The sequence below is a fragment of the Myotis brandtii genome, unplaced genomic scaffold, assembly GCF_000412655.1.
Source record: "Myotis brandtii unplaced genomic scaffold, ASM41265v1 scaffold840, whole genome shotgun sequence".
Lineage (NCBI taxonomy): Eukaryota > Metazoa > Chordata > Mammalia > Chiroptera > Vespertilionidae > Myotis > Myotis brandtii.
The window spans coordinates 49,348-67,338 of record NW_005371411.1 but is presented as its reverse complement, the minus strand read 5'-3'; the positions used below and the strand labels follow the sequence as shown (position 1 = coordinate 67,338).

At 43.8% G+C, this 17,991-nt stretch overlaps 1 protein-coding gene across 1 annotated transcript in view; it reads left to right on the top strand.

The window, feature by feature from the left end:
* The window catches only part of LOC102258801 (zinc finger protein OZF-like), a 14,809-nt gene extending 1,096 nt beyond the window's left edge, over window positions 1–13,713 (top strand). Inside the window, exons 2-3 of the mRNA XM_014532092.1 lie at window positions 10,985–11,108; window positions 12,143–13,713. Coding sequence (XP_014387578.1) covers window positions 10,988–11,108; window positions 12,143–13,713 — 1,692 coding nt within the window. The 5' untranslated portion in view covers window positions 10,985–10,987. The remainder of the gene's footprint in view (window positions 1–10,984; window positions 11,109–12,142) is intronic.
* The last annotated feature ends 4,278 nt before the right edge of the window (window positions 13,714–17,991 follow it).

The window sequence follows — 17,991 nt, the reverse complement described above, 5'->3', positions numbered from 1 at the left end:
TGTGTGTGTGTGTGTGTGTGTGTATGTATATATATATATATATATATATATATATATATATATATATATATATATATAGCATCCATACCAGTGCATGAGTCTATGCTCAACCATCTCAGACATCAGTCAGAACTGTAGATCACTTTAATATCGGGAATCATGGTCAGGTTGGTGATGGTAGTAGTAGCGCAGAAGGGACAGTGTGAGCCTGAGTTGACTGGCTTTCCTTCTGGGGCCACTTTTGTGGGAGGTGCGTCACAACACAGCTTAGGGACAGAAGTTGTCATGTAGAGTATCATGGAGAGATAATGGTTTTGCAGTGCCCAAGAGTGGACCTGAGATTAATTGGAGGCCGAAGAGTAATTCCAACAAAATTAGATTGGGTTGGTACATATTTATTTCTTTAAACAATCACCAGGATATTGTGGTGACCCTCAGTGTGGCCTGGCTGGGGGAGTAACAGTCAGTCTTGTGGATTAGCTTAGCAGCTTGAATGGTCATCTCTGAGACTCACTAAGCATATACAGAGGGCCAGCACAGCTGGGACTTGAGTAACGATTAAGTGAAAGATGTTGGCTGTGCCTGGTGAAGGGACATCAAGTGCAGCACCAGGGGAGGTTGGCTTTGGGTATCTGAGATCTGATTGTGGTTCTTCATAGGTTAGATTGAAGGAAAAACAGTCATGGACAGAGGCCTTCATAGTAGGACTCAAGGCTGCCTCTATGAGTGTGGACTGTCAGAGTCCGGGCAGTACTTGATCCTGTTTGAGTTTGGTAAGCTTTCTCTGGACCACACATGCTGAGGAATAAGTAAGAGCGCAAGGAGATGACTATGGAGGCCGGGACTGTAGGAGTGCAGGTGTGAGAGAGGTGTGGAAGACAGAGTGATGTGCACTTGGAGAGGGAATTCATGGCCAGAGCATCCTGACATTGACATAAGAGCGAATGAAGGGAGACTCCATTTCTGGTGGAGTCTGGATGATACAATAAGGTGAATTTTGGGGTAATTGCCTGAAAAGGGGGTTGTTTTTGTGCTGCCTGCCAGGTACAGGGCTTATTTGACATTTATGTACCCACCTGCCTTTTGTTGTTGGGGGTGACACACTGATTCTTAGGAATGAGATAGCATACATCAGTGTTATCCGGGCTTGGAAATCTCCACGGGCATGGGTAAGGGAGAAGGGTAAGAGAGAAATGGATTATGGAGGTGGTATTCTATAATTTTGGAAAATAAGGTAATTAGGAAACAACCCGTCCTCGTCAGGGCAAATTTGCGTTACCTTTGACGTTGTGCCTCTGGCAATGAGAGAAGTGTTCAAAGAACTATGTGCAGCAGGTAATACAAAGCGATGGCCCCAGCACCCTGGGATTGTGGTTGTAAGGGTGAAGTGTGATGCCATGTTCTTGGTATCTTTGAAAAACAATCTGAGGGACTACAAAGGTAATACCTGACAAGACCAATATGAAATCACTCACACTCTCTTTATGGCCAACATCTCTTCCTACCCTCTGTTCTTCACACCCACTCTACTGTCAAGAGGAAGTGTGGCGTACATGTGAATCCCATAGCTCAGTTATGTTCTGTCCACTCAACTGCCTTTATTGTGGGAAGACAAAATATCAGTAGAAATATAAGATGACAGTGACTTTCATGTAATGAAGGACTAGTATTTTCTCTGGTGTGGAGTGGAGAGAGCAGATTGATGTGGAGGGTGGGAATATGACAGAGTTGGAACCTTAGGAGTGAATTTGATACTGGGTTGTACTGTCCCCATTATGACAGTATATGAACTTTGAGGATGTGGCCATTGCCTTCTCTCAGGAGGAATGGGGGCTCCTTGATGAGCCTCAGAGATTTTTCTATTGCGATGTGATGCTGGAAGTTTTTGCACTTGTATCATCTGTAGGTAAGACTTTCACATTCTCCCAATGTCCTGACATGATGTCCTCTCTTCCTTTATTCCTGTGATGTAGCTTTCGCTCTTCTACAGCCAGACCATGGGCTCTGAGAATTTCCCCCACTGTCCTGTCAAATGTGCTGTGGCTGCCATGGGTGAGGTCTGTGGAGAGCCCTGAACAAAGGACTCCACAAACATTGCCTCAGACCTTGCACGATGTGTCTGGGAGTCAGGAGTCTTATAGACAGCTTAATGGGTCCACCTGCTTAATGGGTCACCCTGGAGGGTGATTATGTCCAGATCCATGGCTTCCATTTCTACCTCCTTCCTCTAGCCAAAGGTCTGTGGTGACTGCCTCTGCCAGGTTATGGTCTTTACTTACATGAACCTTGAACTGTTCTTACGAGATCACACTTCAGTTGTTGTTTGTAATACAGTGGGGCCTTGACTTACGAGTGTCCTGACTAACGAGTTTTTCGAGATACCAGCCGTCTCTCGGCCAATTTTTTGCTTTGAGTTGAGTTGCGAGCTAAAATTTGGGTTACGAGCTAGCTTCAGATACCCCACCGCTAGTTGGCGCAGCGGACGTCACAGTGATTTGACATATGAGTAATTTGAGTTACGAGCTCTGTCACGGAATGAATTAAAATCGTAAGTCAAGGCCCCACTGTATTATCTTCCGTAAATATGATTGCAAGCCAAATTACTCTAGGCCAGTGCTGGCTGCCCATCTCTGTCATCTTTTATTAATACTTGGAATATTTCTGTTGTAAGTATTTGTAGAGAAGAATGTGCAGGATGAACCCTGATTTTTTTTACAGGGCGAACATGCAGGATGGTCTCAGAAGAGGCTTGGCCCTGTTGAGTTGTAGCTGTGGGCTAGATATGATGTAAGGGTGTGTTTAGATGATACCAAGCACCTGATCATTTCCAACAGTGTTTAGGTGCAAGTATCATGGGAAATAGCACATTCCTACCTTTTCTTTGCCATACTTGACACTGTGCTAACTTGTCATTTTACCTGTGACTTCCTGGCCTTTGCTACCTTCAACTGTGTGGCCTTTTTGCATCACCTGTTCCTCTGCATTGCTCCATCTTCAGTATTCTCTAACATCGACCTGTACATGTGTTATGAGATGCACATACAAGTTTAAATAGTTCTTTTGCCGCATCTCCCATTCCCCTTTCCCCCCCAAGAATAGTCAGTCCATTCCCTTTCTATGTCCCTGATTCATTATAATCACCAGTTCATTCTGTACATCAGATTATTTATTCACTTGGTTCTTAGATTCACTTGTTGATAGATGCATGTTTGTTGTTCACAATTTGTATCTTTACCTTTTTCTTCTTCCTCTTCTTAAAGGATACCTTTCAGCATTTCGTATAATACTGGTTTAGTGGTGATGAACTCCTTTAGCTTTTCCTTATCTGTGAAGCTCTTTATCTGACCTTCAATTCTGAATGATAGCTTTGCTGGATAAAGTAATCTTGGTTGTAGGTTCTTGGTATTCATCACTTTGAATATTTCTTGCCATTCCCTTCTGGCCTGCAAAGTTTCTGTTGAGAAATCAGCTGACAGTCGTATGGGTATTCCCTTGTAGGTAATTGAGTCTCTTTCTCTTGCTGCTTTTAAGATTCTCTCTTTGTCTTTTGCTCTTGGCATTTTAATTATGATGTGTCTTGGTGTGGTCCTCTTTGGATTCCTTTTGTTTGGGGTTCTCTGCGCTTCTTGGACCTGTAAGTCCATTTCTTTCACCAGGTGGGGGAAGTTTTCTGCCATTATTTCTTCAAATAGGTTTTCAATATCTTGCTGTCTCTCATCTTCTGGCACCCCAATTATTCTGATGTTTGTACGCTTGAAGCTGTCCCAGAGGCTCCTTACACTATCTTCGTATTTTCGGATTCTTTTTTCATTTTGCTTTTCCGGTTGGGTGTTTTTTGCTTCTTCGCATTTCAAATCTTTGGCTTGATTCTTGCGCTCCTCTGGTCTGCTATTGGGTGTCTGTATAATATTCTTTATTTCAGTCCGTGTATGCTTAATTTCTAGTTGGTTCTTTATCATAGCATCGAGGGTCTCATTAGTTTTCGTGACTCTCTCCTCAAGTTTATTGACAGCTTCTAGCACATTTTTGCAAGCCCTCAAAATTGCGATTTTTAGCTCTATATCCTCCATTTCTGTCATGTTTTTTTGTCTCCGCATTTTTTATGCTTTCTTGGTGCACCCCCTAGTGGTCTTTGTGCGCAGTCTTGTTCTAGTTGAGCCTTGATTGTTGTAGTTAATACTAGAGGGATTTGACCACCAGGCCGACTGGCTGTGTGAATCAGCTGTGTCTGCCGCGGAAAACTTCTGTCCTCTGGGGAGGTGCTAATCTAGCCTTTGCCTGAGGCGATCCGGCAAATGGCTCTGCGCAGGGCTTGGGCGGGGCGGGCTCAACAGGGCGGGCGGAGGGAGCCGTTATGGTGCCCTCAGTCCTGTTCCCAGAGGCTCTGCTTCTCAGAACCCCCGGAACCGCTGCAAACCTCGGAGGGAAAGCTGCCTTCCAACTGATGCCAGACACTCCCGCTTCTCCCGTTTGGGTCCGAGTCCCCAGCGATTCGCCCGTATCTGGAGCTCAGAGTCTGAGACTCCCCCCTGACCGAAAACGACAACCGCGCTCTCAGCCACCAGCCCGCTTTGCGCGCGCACCTCCGCACCTGAGTTTTTTCCACACTGCGCCTCCTCTGAGCCTCGGTGTGCTGTTATTTTTCCTTCTAGTTGAAGAGTCTCTCCTCAGCCAGCCTTCCTGTGGTTCTGGGTGATGTCTGTTCCGTCTTTTAGTTGTATTTTTGAAGTGGTTGTTTGCGGCAGCAGTCTCCGGTGTTTACCTATGCCGCCATCTTGGTCTCTCCAAGTTTAAATAGTTCTTGAACACCACCTACTAATTTATTGAATAGTAGAGGCCCTGTGCCTGAAATTTGTTCATGGTAGGGTCCCTAGGTCTGGCCTGCGATCAGGGCCGATTGGATTCCCTGCCTACCCACCTACTCCATCCCTTGCCACATGCACGCCACCACCACATGGTTCCCCGCCTCCCCGCCTCCTCCTTTCCTCGTTTCCCACGCCCTGCTGCTGCCATTGGTCACACACCATGTTCCGTACTTCCCCCTAGTGGTCAACGCATGTCATAGCAAGCAATCATTCTCTTGGTCGAACTCCCGAGGGAACACTTTGGATATTACCCTTTTATATATATAGATTACTTGGAATGAGACATAACCATATTTCAGAACAGCTTTCCATGTCACCAGAAGACAAACCATGCTGAACTCTGATAGAAAAATGAGCTGAAGATCCTGCTTCTCTTTCACGTGCTGCTTACTGTGTGTGTCATATTTCGTTTGAGGTCTTCCTTGTTTTGTGATCTTGAGTAGCCCAGACCTTCATAGGAGTATCTTATAATCCTTCCTATAGATCTTTTGTTGTGAATCAATTGCACTGAACCGTGTTATGTGCAACACACTTTTGTAAAGGGACTTCCACCTGTCACCACAGTCAGCATTCAGTTCCTCACCATTTTTCTATTTTCACGTTGTTGGCATAAAATGGATGACGAGGAGACCAATTCTGAGCAGAGTGTATCTGTACCAGGAGAGTCAGGTTAGGGTTTTTAAGACAGGCCCAGCAAGCCAGAAGACACATCTTTTTCTCAGTCTTAAAAGATATTCTGCACCTGACTGAGTTACAAGCAGCATACTTTGAGCAAAAAGCCTTCATCAGTGACAAATGTGTGAGAATCTTCTGTTTCAGTGTAAACCCCCACCAGCAACAGGGAGATGCCAGTGGACAGAAGCCCTGGGAAGAATGTATGATCAGGGCCTCATATGTGTCCCAGTGCAGCTTTTACTTAATATGGCTGCCTTCAATCGCTGGGGAGGTTGGGAAAGACTTGCCAGCCATCTCAGGCATTCTCCAGCACCAGGCCACTTTTAACACTGGGGAGCTACACAGTGGTAGTGAGATTCCACAGGAATTTCTTAGTGGAAGAAGTCATGATGAGTGGGGTGAATGTGAAAAAGCTGCCAGCCACAACCAGAAAGTTGTTCAACATCAGGTTGTCTGCTCCAGAGAAGTGATTTATAAGTGTAAGAAAAGGGAGGAAATCTTTTAGAAAAATCTTTAACCTCATTCATCATAGAAGAGTTTACACTGTAGAAAAGTGATATGAGTGTAGTGATCGTGGGATGTCCGTCATCCTGAGGTCCAAACTCATTCACAACACAAAGGCCACACTGGAGAAAAGCTGGATGAGTGTCGTGATTGCAGGAAGTCCTTCAATCAAAGCTGTATCATCACTCCACATGAGAGAGTTCACACTGGTGAATAACCTTCTGAGTGTAGTGAATGTGGGAAATCTATTACCTGTAATAACCACCTCCTTATCCAAAAGAGAGTTCACACTGGAGAAAAGCCATATGAGTGTAGTGACTGTGGGAAGTCATTTACACACAGATCTACCCTCATTCAACATCACAGTGTTCACAGTGGAGAAAAGCCCTATGAGTGTAGTGATTGTGGGACGTCCTTTAGGCAACGGAGTAACTTCACTCAATACTAGAGAGTTCACACTGGTGAAAAACCTTGAGTGTAGTTAATGTGGAAAATCTTCTACCTGCAATAATCACCTCCTTAGCCACAAGAGAGTTCACACTGCAGAAAAGTGTGTACTGATTGTGGGAAATCTTGTGTGCTCAGAAAAAAATGAATTCTTTATCTTTACTTCTGTTTGAGGAAATGATGAGTACTCCGAGCTCTAGGATCTTCACTCCTTTGTCTCTGACTAAGGAATGGGCCTAACCATTGTTTCCCCCAGACCACCATCCTAAGATGAGCTATGCCTTTCTAGTACATTGTGCTTCTCACATTGTGCTATGATTAATTTTTTCAGGTAGTTATTCAGCAACATGCAAACCACTTGCTGAATATGGCTCTGGTTTATGATCTTTTTGTAAAGGTGTTTTTTTGTATTTTTGTACCTCTAATTTATTGGTTCCATTCCCTTCTCAGGATTAATTGAAAGTAAAAGTGTGATCTATCAGCACGTAGAGGTGAAGAAATATTGTGGGAACCCCAAACTTTCAGTGCTTCTTGAAGGGACATCATGATGGCAGAAAATTACTCTTTGGCAATTATTTGCTTATTTTGCATTTCTGCCAAAAGCCTTGAAAGCAAGACTGCAGGACTTTAGGGTTCTAAATTTCAGCCTGGTACCTCTATTATTGGTGAAGTCAAAGCTCACCCTGAAGAGGAGGACTTTGTTGTGCTTCTGTGAACTATATGAATTATTTTCTTTGTTCACAGTATGTATGACATAAGTCTCAGCAAATGATCCATATATCATGATGGACTAAATTTCATAGGCTGGTGTCCTTTATGGTAAGAATCTGGGGGTTGCATGCAACCACAATTAGGGCAGAAGCACTGTTTCAATCGTGAGTGGGAGAGACTGCAGTAAATTAGTTGAAAAATGCCTCTTCTGAATGTTTCCCACAAGTGTTGCAGGGCCTGTGGCTTGCGTGATGTTTTTGTACAGACATTCTCTGGATCTGCATACCGGTTTCCTGAGGCTGAAGTCATTAACAGAGAAAGTAATCTTACAGGTTTGCTATTCTACTGGCTGCTCTAGGGTGTTCACCTCAAGGTTGATGCTCAACATACAAGAACTCAAAGGTAGAGGAAGGATAATTCTGTAATCAATCCCAGGATGTGTCTTGTAACCAGTCAACATTCCTGTGGATTCTGAGGGTGATAGTCTAAATTGCTTACGAATATTTGCTGTAACTGGGACAAGGCTGTTCCTCCCAGGATATGAGAACTGACAGGCAACAAACTTCAGTTTTCTAATGCGTACTGTTTGGTGAGCTTTGATGTACATATAAAGCTTTGACGTTGTCACACATGAAATAAACTTATCTCTAACCAATGTACAGGTGGAGCAAAAGTAGGTTTACAGTAATGAGCACCCAAAACACAGAGTTTATTGTTTTTAAAAAGTATTTTAAATATTACTATTTTTTTAATATATCTTTATTGATTTTAGACAGGAAGGGAGAGGGATAGAGAGATAGAAACATCAATGATGAGAGAGAATCATTGATCGGCTGCCTCCTGCACACCCACCACTGGGGATCGAGCCCGCAACCTGGGCATATACCCTTGGCCAGAATCGAACCCGGGACCCTCCAGTCCACAGGCCGATGTTCTATCCACTGAGCCAAACTGGCCAGGGCTAAACATTATTATTATTGATTCTTTTAGGGAGAATAGAAGGGAGGGGGAGAGAGAGCAACATATGTTAATCTGATACCTCCTGCATTCCCCTTATTGGTGTTTGAGGAGGACATGTGCCCTGACCTGTTCTTGTGACCTTTATGTTTAGGGGATGATGCCTGAGTGTGTAACACTAACCAGGGCAGAGTAAATTCTTGTATTATTATTTGTTAATTATTGTATACTTCCCATACCAACAACTCTAACCCTACTTTTGGCATACCCTATATTTACCTTCTGCCCTTTTACAAACTCTCTCTCTACCTTCCCCAGTCCTACAAGTAGGCATTGATTTTCCTTCCATTACAACACAGTAGTGCATATTTTTCATAATTTTATAGGCACTAGCAGGTGTGTACTCTTTAACAAATATTGGATTCCTTGACCCTACTTAGTTATTTTGAGATTCAACACAAATCCTTATGTAAATAGTTAATTGTTTTATTGCTGAGTAGTATTGTTTACTGTGAATTACTACTTTAATTATGTGTCTATGATTTTGGTTATTTCCAGGTTTGGGGTATTATAGGTAAATCAGCTGGGCATATTGTGTTCAGTTCATTATCTAGATGTACGTTTTACTGACCAAACTGTTGTTGTGTAGGTGGATATTTTACATTGTAAAATATGTGGAACTATGATCTAAAATGCTCGTTTCCTTTGTCTTCCCATACACCCACAGTAATGAAAATTCCCATTTTTCTGCAACTGTGCCAGCACAATTGATGGCTAATATTTTTTAAAATTGTTTTATTGCTTAAAGTATTACAAAGAGTATTACATATGTCTCCTTTTTTTCCCGTCCTTAACAATCAAGTCCTTCGGTTGATCTCTTACCCCCTTCCCTCCTGCCCCCCAACCCTCCCCAGCCTTCCCGCTGCAGTTTGACAATCTGTTTGAGGCAGCTCTGCCTCTGTATCTATTATTGTTCAAAAGTTTGTAATGGTCTCTATTATCCATGAATGTGTGAGATCATGTGGTATTTTTCCTTCATTGACTGGCTTATTTCACTTAGCATAATGCTCTCCAGTTCCATCCATGCTGTTGCAAATGGTAAGAGTTCCTTCTTTTTTACAGCAGCATAGTATTCCATCGTGTAGATGTACCACAGTTTTCTAATCCATTCATCTACTGATGGGCACTTAGGCTGTTTCCAGATCTTAGCTATGGTGAATTGTGCTGCTATGAACATATGGGTGCATATATCCTTTCTGATTGGTGTTTTTGGTTTCTTGGGATATATTCCTAGAAGTGGGATCACAGGGTCAAATGGGAGTTCCATGTTTTGTTTTTTGAGGAAACTCCATACTGTCTTCCATAGTGGCTGCACCAGTCTGCATTCCCACCAGCAGTGCACAAGTGTTCCTTTTTCTCCACATCCTCTCCAGCACTTGTCGTTTGTTGATTTGTTGATGATAGCCATTCTGACAGGTGTGAGATGGTACCTCATTGTTGTTTTGATTTGCATCTCTCAGATGATTAGTGACTTTGAGCATGTTTTCATATGTCTCTTGGCTTTCTGAATGTCCTCTTTTGAAAGGTGTATATTTAGGTCCTTTCCCCATTTTTTGAACCTGCCTCTCTCTCTGAAGGCCTTTCTTCAGGCCTGATCCGCAGTCCCCTAGGCAGTCATTACTGGGTTGGGGCGCCCGCATTGGCCCCAGTCAGTACTGGGTCGCCATTCCAACCCATCACTGACTTCCGGTCTGGTTGAGCCTTTGGTCATAATTGGTCATGTAAGGGATCTACTTTACTTAGAAGACAGTTCTCCAGACTTAGTACTAGGGTGAAAGCCAATGGAGCAGATGCCATTTTGAATCAGTACTAGTCTGCTCTGTCATTTGGCCCTCCACGGCCAGGCCAGAATGCTTGCCTCATCCCCGGGGTCGCCGGGGTGACAAAGCAAGTGTTCCCCTCCGGCCTCTCTGTGCCCGCTGCCTAAAGGCCCTCTGTGGCCAGGGTGGAACACTTAAATCATCACTGCGGCAACGAGGCAAGCATTCTGCCAGGGCACTCACGCTGCCCGCTCTCAGCAGCCAACCCCTGGGACTGGGGGACTCCGGTGGAGCTGAGAGGACTGGGTGACACCATCTTATGACTATGGGCGCTGCCATCTTTGTGGCGGAGTGACGGTCAAATTTCATGGGGAAGGGAGAAGAGAGAAGGGTGAGAGAGAAATGTATTACAGAAGTGGTGAACTAGAATTTTGGGAAAAAAGCTAATTAGAAAACACCCTGTCCTTGTCATGGCTTACTTGTGTTCCCAGTGAAGTTGTGCCTCTGGGAATGAAGCTGTGTGAGAGAAGTGTGAATCAAAGAACTATGAACACCAGGTAATACAAAGTGATGGCCTTAGCAAACTGGGATTGGAGTCAGAAGTATAATGGGTATTATTATGTTGTTTGGTGTCTTGGAGGGACAATAGGAGGACAGCATGGATATTGCCTGACAACACCAGTGTCAAATCCATCACATTCCCATATGTGCAACATCTCTTGCTACCCTGTGTGCCTGCCACCCCCTGTTATTGAAAGGGGCAGTGTGACTCCTATTTGAGGATCAGAGCACACGTATCTTGTATCTGTTCATCTGCCTTTATTGTGGGAAGACACAGCATCAGTAAGAATATAAGGAGAGATTGACTTTGATGGGACCAAGTCCTGCTTTGTTCTCTGTTATAGGGAGTAGGGGAGCATATGGATGTGCAGGGTGGGGAGTATGGCAAACTTGGAATCTCAAGAGAGAATCTTATCATGGGATGTACTGTCTCCATTATGACAGGATATGAACTTTGAGGACATGGCCATTGCCTTCTCTCAGGAGGAGTGGGAGATCCTTGATGAGGCTCAGAGACGTCTGTACTGTGACGTGATGCTGGAAGTGTTTGCTCTTGTAGCATCTGTAGGTAAGACTTTCACATCATCTCTCCTAATGTCCTGAGGTGATGTTCTCTCTACTGTATTCTCCAGGCATAGCACTCTCTCTCTCTCACAGCCAGACCATGGGTTCTTCAAATATTCCTCACTGGCTTTTCAAATGTGCTGTGGCTGCCAGTGCTGAGCTCTGTGAAGAGCCCTGAGCAATAGACTCCACAAACTTCTCTGACAACATTTGCCTCAGGAAGTGCAGGAAATTTCTGGAAGTCAGGGGTCTTACAGACAGCTTAATGGATCCCACCTGCTGTTTCTCTTCCTGGGAAGGTGACTATATTTGGATCCATGGCTTATACCTCTGCTCCTTTCCTATAGCTAAACTCCTGGGTGACTGTCTGTGCCAGATTATGGTCTTTATTTGCATGAACCATGGGCTATTCTTGTAAGACCCTCCTTCATACCAGGAACCAGCTCTTTCCCATCAGTGTTCAGATGCAAGTGCCACTTGCTACACCACATTCCTACCTTATCTTTTACCTACTTTACTCGATCTGACATGTCACTTCACCTGTGACTTCCTGGATTTGTGCTATGTTAACATTGTGGCATTTTTACATCACCTGTTCCTCTGTGCAGTATTCTTTAACACTGACTTACACATGTGTTATGAAGTGCACATATATGCTTAAGTAGGTTTTAAATATTAGCTACTTGTTTATTGAACTTTTCTTTAAATAAGATATAAGCAAAATTCTGCAGAGCTTGCCTATGTCACCTGCAGACAAGCCCTACTGAACACTGTTAGCCTAAGGAAGAGCTGGAAGTCTAAACTCTCTACCATGTTGTACTTGCCATCTTTGTGTCAGATTCCCAGTGTAGTCTTCCTTCTTTTATGATCTGCAGAGGCCCAGAACTTCACAGAAGCCTCTTATTAATGCATCCTGCACATCATTTCTTTTCTGAAAATTGCATGGAGCCCAACTGTCATGGGCCACCTACTTTGTAATGGAACTTCCCCCTGTCACTGCAGTCTTCATTCATTTCCTCACCTTTTTTCTGTTTTCAGGTTGTTGGCATAAAATGAATGATGAGGAGGCCTATTCTGATCAGAGTGTATCCATAGAAGAAGAGTCACATGTCAGGGATTCTGAGACACCTTCAGCATCCCAGAAGTCGCATTCCTGTAAACAGTGTTTCTCAGCGTTAAAAGATATTATGCACCTGACTGAGTCACAAGCAGAATACTTTGAGCACAAATGCTTCTTCAGTGAGGCATGTGTGAGAGACTTCTGTTTCAGTGCAAACCCTCACCAGCAACAGAGGGATGCTAGTGGAGAGATGTCCTGGAAAGTAGCTATGAACAGGACCTCATTTGTGGCCAGATGCAGCTTCTACTTATCAGAGGTGCCTTCAAAGAACAGGGAGGTTAGGAAAGACGTCCAAGCTCCCTCAGAGCTTCTCCAGCCCCAGGCTTCTCAGAACACTGAGGAGCCACACTGTGGCAGTGAGGTTTCACAAGAATATCTCAGTGGAAAAAGTCATCACCAGTGGGCTGAATGTGAAATAGCTGCCGGTCAGAAACAGAAAGTTGTAGAATCTCAGAGTGTCTCTTCTGAAGAATTGATTTATGAGTTTGACACATGTAGGAAAGTTTTCAGAAGAATCTTTAACCTCATTCAACATAAGAGAGTTGACACCGGAGAAAAGCCATATAAGTGTACAGATTGTGGGAAGTCCTTCAGTCAGAGTTCTAACCTCATTCATCATCAGAGAATTCACACTGGAGAAAAGCCTCATAAGTGTAGTGAATGTGGGAAGTCCTTCAGATATAAGTCTGATATCAATAAACACCAGCGAATTCACACAGGAGAAAAGCCATATGAATGTACAGACTGTGGGAAGTCCTTCAGTCAGAGTTCTAAACTCATTCAACATCAGAGAATTCACACTGGAGAAAAGCCTTATAAGTGTAGTGAATGTGGGCAGTCCTTCAGATATACGTCTGATGTCAAAAAACACCAGCGAATTCACACTGGAAAATTGCCGTATGAATGTACAGATTGTGACAAGTCCTTTAGTCTAAGTTCTAAACTCATTCAACATCAGAGAATTCACACTGGAGAAAAGCCTTATAAGTGTAGTGAATGTGGGAAGTCCTTCAGAATTAAGTATTATGTCACTAAACACCAGCGAGTTCACACTGGAGAAAAGCCATATGGGTGTACAGGTTGTGGAAAGTTCTTCCGTGAGAGTTCTTCCCTCATTAGCCATCAGAGAATTCACACTGGAGAAAAGCCATATGGGTGTACAGATTGTGGAAAGTCCTTCCGTCAGAGTTCTGCCCTCATTCGCCATCAGAGAATTCACACTGGAGAAAAGCCTTATGCGTGTAGTGATTGTAGAAAATCTTTCAGATATAAGTCTGATGTCAATAAGCACCAGCGAGTTCACACTGGAGAAAATCCATATCAGTGTAAAGACTGTGGGAAGTCCTTCAGTAAGAGTTCCATCCTCATTCAACATCAGAGAATTCACACTGGAGAAAAGCCTTATGAATGCACAGATTGTGGGGACTCATTTACCCAAAAATGCAGCCTTATAAGGCACCCGAGACTTCACACTGGAGAAAAGACTTAAATGTTTAGGGAATGTTTCCTTTTTCTTACCCAGAATAACATCACTAAAGGTTACTCTATGTTACACATTTGCCTAAATATGATCCATTTTTATTAGGACATACACAGTTCTAGATTCCTCATAAGTTTCAGATACAAGTGAGGCTTTAAGGAGCTGCTTGCACTGCTATCCTGCCCAGGTCTACTATGTGATTGATGTCACTGTGAGGGTTTATGGTTGACGTGATTTCATCTCTACCACCTGGCTCACCTGAACAGTGTGAATCAGTCACAAACCCTGCATGTTCTCTTGTGCTTGAGTAAATTCTAAATACTCTGAACACACTCTAGCCAGTTTGGCACAGTAATAAAATGTTGGCCTGCAGATAGAATTGTTCTGGGTTTGATTCCGGTCAAGGGCACATGTTGGGGTTGTGGGCTCCATCCCTGGGTGGGGGGGCGGGGGGTGCATGCAGCAGAGAGCTGATCAATGATTCCCTCTCATCATTGATGTTCCTATCTCTCTACCTCTCCCTTCTTCTCTGAAATAAATTTTAAAACATCTTTTTTATGAAAGAACAACTGGCAAAATTTAAATAAAATCTCTGATTTAAAACTAATTAAATAAATAAATACTCTGAACTCTTGGCAGGATCTTCACTCCTTCCTCTCTGACTAGGGAATGGGCCTGACTCAGGGTTTGTCCAGAATACCCATCTGCAGGAAAGAAGTAGTACCACTTAAAGTGGTTCTCACATTATGCTGTGATGATTGGCTTAGATCAGCCATGGGCAAACTACGGCCCGCGGGCTGGATCCGGCCCATTTGAAATGAATAAAACTAAAAAAAAAAAAAAGACCGTACCCTTTTATGTAATGATGTTTACTTTGAATTTATATTAGTTCACACAAACACTCCATCCATGCTTTTGTTCCGGCCCTCCGGTCCAGTTTAAGAACCCATTGTGGCCCTCAAGTCAAAAAGTTTGCCCACCCCTGGCTTAGATTCTATTTCACCAATCTGAACCCCACTGGGTATGCTTTATGATATCTCAGTAAAGGGTGTTTTTTTTTTTTCTGTTGTACCTTTCATTGTGTTGGTTCTATTCACTTCCTGCCATGTTTTGAAAGCACTGTTGTGATCTGTCAGGATGTAGATGTGAACAGATATTGTGGGGACGTCAAACCTTCATTGCTTCAGAAGGGAGAGCATGATGGCAGAAAAATCACTTTGTCCCATACTGGCTTATTTTGCATTGCTGCCCAAGGCTTTGAAAGAAAGACAGCATGACTTTGTGGTTTTAATTTACATCCTGGGACCCTGGTTATTGGTGAGGTCAATGGTCACCCAGAAAAGGAGGATTTTGCTGTCCTTCTGCGAACAATACGAATTGTGTTCTCTGTTCACAATATGTGTTACATCAGTCTTTGCAATATTTTGGGGAACTTCTATCCACGTACTGCAAAGGAACCATGTACCATGAAGTACAAAATTTTATAGTCTTGTGACATTTGTTGTAAGACTCTGAGGTAACCTACTATTGATACAGACACACTGTATTCATAGTGATGTGAGAGAGTGCAGCAAATTAGATGGAAAGTGTCTCTTGAATGTAAATCCACAAATGTTACTGGGCCTGTGACTTGTGTGAACTTTGTATATAGACATTCTCAGCACCTCCAAAACTTTTTCTTGTATATGAAGTCATGGGCAGAGAAAATAATTTAATGGTTTTGTGGATTCCCCTGGTTTGTATATGGTGTTCACCTCAAGGTCATTTTCAATATGTAAGAACTCAAGGCTGGAGGAGGGATCATCCTGTAATGAGTCACAGGATGTGTCTTTTGTAACAATCAAATTTTCTGTTGAATCCCATGGCAGTAGTCTTCACTGCTTGCTAATATTTGCTGCCAATGAGGCAAAGCTCTTCCTCCCAGGAAATGAGAGCTGACATGCAAGGAAGTGCACTTTTCTAATGTGTGCTATTTCGTGAGTCTTGACCTACAGATAAAGCTGTGAAACCACCACAGGTGAAATCTTATCTGTCACTATATTCAAGGTGTGGCATAAGTAGACTTTCTGTTGTGAGTACGCAAACCGCACCGCTTGTGCTTTTAAAAAATATTATTAAAAAATAAGTTTATTTTTTTAGTTCAAGAGGAGGGAGTGGGGAGAAAGAGAGATAAACATACCTGAGCTCTCTCCTGCACATCTCTTACTGGGGACCCAGGCTGGTATGTGCACTGACATGGAATTGAACCAAAACGTTTCAGTGCACTGGATGACACGCCCCCCCAGCTGAGGTACACAGTGAAAACAAAGTTTATTCTGGTATATTTACATATTAGTTATTTCTCATACCCACAAATCTAATCCTACATTTCCCACACTCTATATTTTCTCCTGCTTTTTTATAATCTCTCTTTCTGACTTTCCCTGTCTTTCATGCAATCATTCATATTCCATCCTTTACATTATATTAGTTCATATTTTTCATAATTTTATATGTACTATAATTGTGTATTTTTTATAAATACTTATTTCCTTAATGCCACTGATATTTTGAGATCCAATATAAATGCTTATGTAAATATTGAATTTGTTTTATTGGTGAGTAGTATTGTGTTCTATTAATAGCAACTTCATCTATTGATCTCTATAAAATTGGTTATTTCCAGGTTTGTAGTACCCTATCTAATAAAAGAGAAAAATGCAAATTGACTGTACCCCTGCTATGCCCTCAAACCATGCCCACCAGCCAATCAGGAGTGAGTATGCAAATTAACCCAACCAAAATGGCTGTGGCCACAGAGCTGGAGCGAGCAGGAGGCTTGGGTTGCCCCCCCCCCCTCCACCGACAATGGAGGAAGCCAAGCTTCCCGCCAGCCCTGGAAGATAAATAAATCCCAGACTCCTGCTTCCCTCTGCTCAAGCAGGCTCTGAAAAAAAAAGAATAAAAGGAGGGCCTGGGAGCTTGGGGCCCTGGGGCCCTGGTCTGCCTGCAAATAGCCATCAGCCCCTCACCCAGGCTTGCCAGGCACCCCAGCAGGGATCCCCACCCTGAAGGGGGTGTGGCCAGCTTGAAAACAGCCATTATCCCCACACCCAGGTTGGCCACACCCCCCAGCAGTGACCCTCACCCTATAGCGGTGTGGCCGGCCTGCAAACCACCAGAGGCCCCTCACCTAGGCCGCCCCATGCCCCAAGGGAATCCCCACCCTGATCCAGGACACCCTTCAGGGCAAACCAGCTGGCCCCCACCCATGCACCAGGCCTGTATCTATACTTATAAAATGGTAATATGATAATTAGACTGGGAGACCTTCCAGGAGACCTGGAAGTTCTGGACAAAGCCATGGTGGCGGGGCAAGGTAGCGGTGGTTATAGGCCAAGAGTGTACGGCAGGCAGTGGGTGATCAGGCTGGTGGGGGTGGTGCCAGTGGGGGAAAGCAGACCAGCAGAGGGACCAGTTTGAGGCAATCAGGTCATCAGTAGGGTTTAGATGGAGGTGATCAGGACAGCAGGGGGCAGTTGGGGGTGAGCAGGCCAGTGGGGAGGGAAGGTGGGAGCAAGAAGGCCAGCAGGGGGACAGTTGGGGGTGAGCAGGCTGACAGGGGAGGCAGATGGGGGCAAGCACACTGGCACGGAGGGCAGTTGGGGATGATCAGGCTGGCAGCGGGGGGCAGTTGGGGGTGAGTAGGCTGGCAGGCAGATTGGTTAGGGGCAGTCAGGCAGGCAGGTGAATGGTTAGCAGCCAGCAATCCCAGATTGCGAGAGGGATGTCCAACTACCGGTTTAGGCCCGATCCCTGTAAACCAGCAGTAGGACATCCTTTGAGGGGTCCCAGATTGGAGAGGGTGCAGGCTGGGCTGAGGAACACCCCCTCCCCTGTGTACGAATTTCGTGCACCGGGCCACTAGTTATAAACAAATCTGGAATATTTGTGTTGTTATTTTTATAGATAGATCTTTTACTAATCCAAAATTTGCAGTGTAGGTTGATGTTTCACACTTCTAGAACTGTGATCTAAAGTGGACATGCACTTTGCCTTCCCGTCCAGGCACAGTATATAAAAATTCCAGTTTTGTTCAACCCTGGCATCACATTTGGTGGTTAATCTTTTAAAATAGTAGGCCTGGAGTTGTGTATATGTGAAATTTCTTTCATTTTAATTCTATTCCATAAGGATTTTTGATGGTGAACATTTTTTCATACATTTATTTTATTGTCTTTATCTCCTTTGTTAAAATGTTGGCTCAGAATTTTTGCCTATTTCAAAATAATTTATTATTTTAACCAA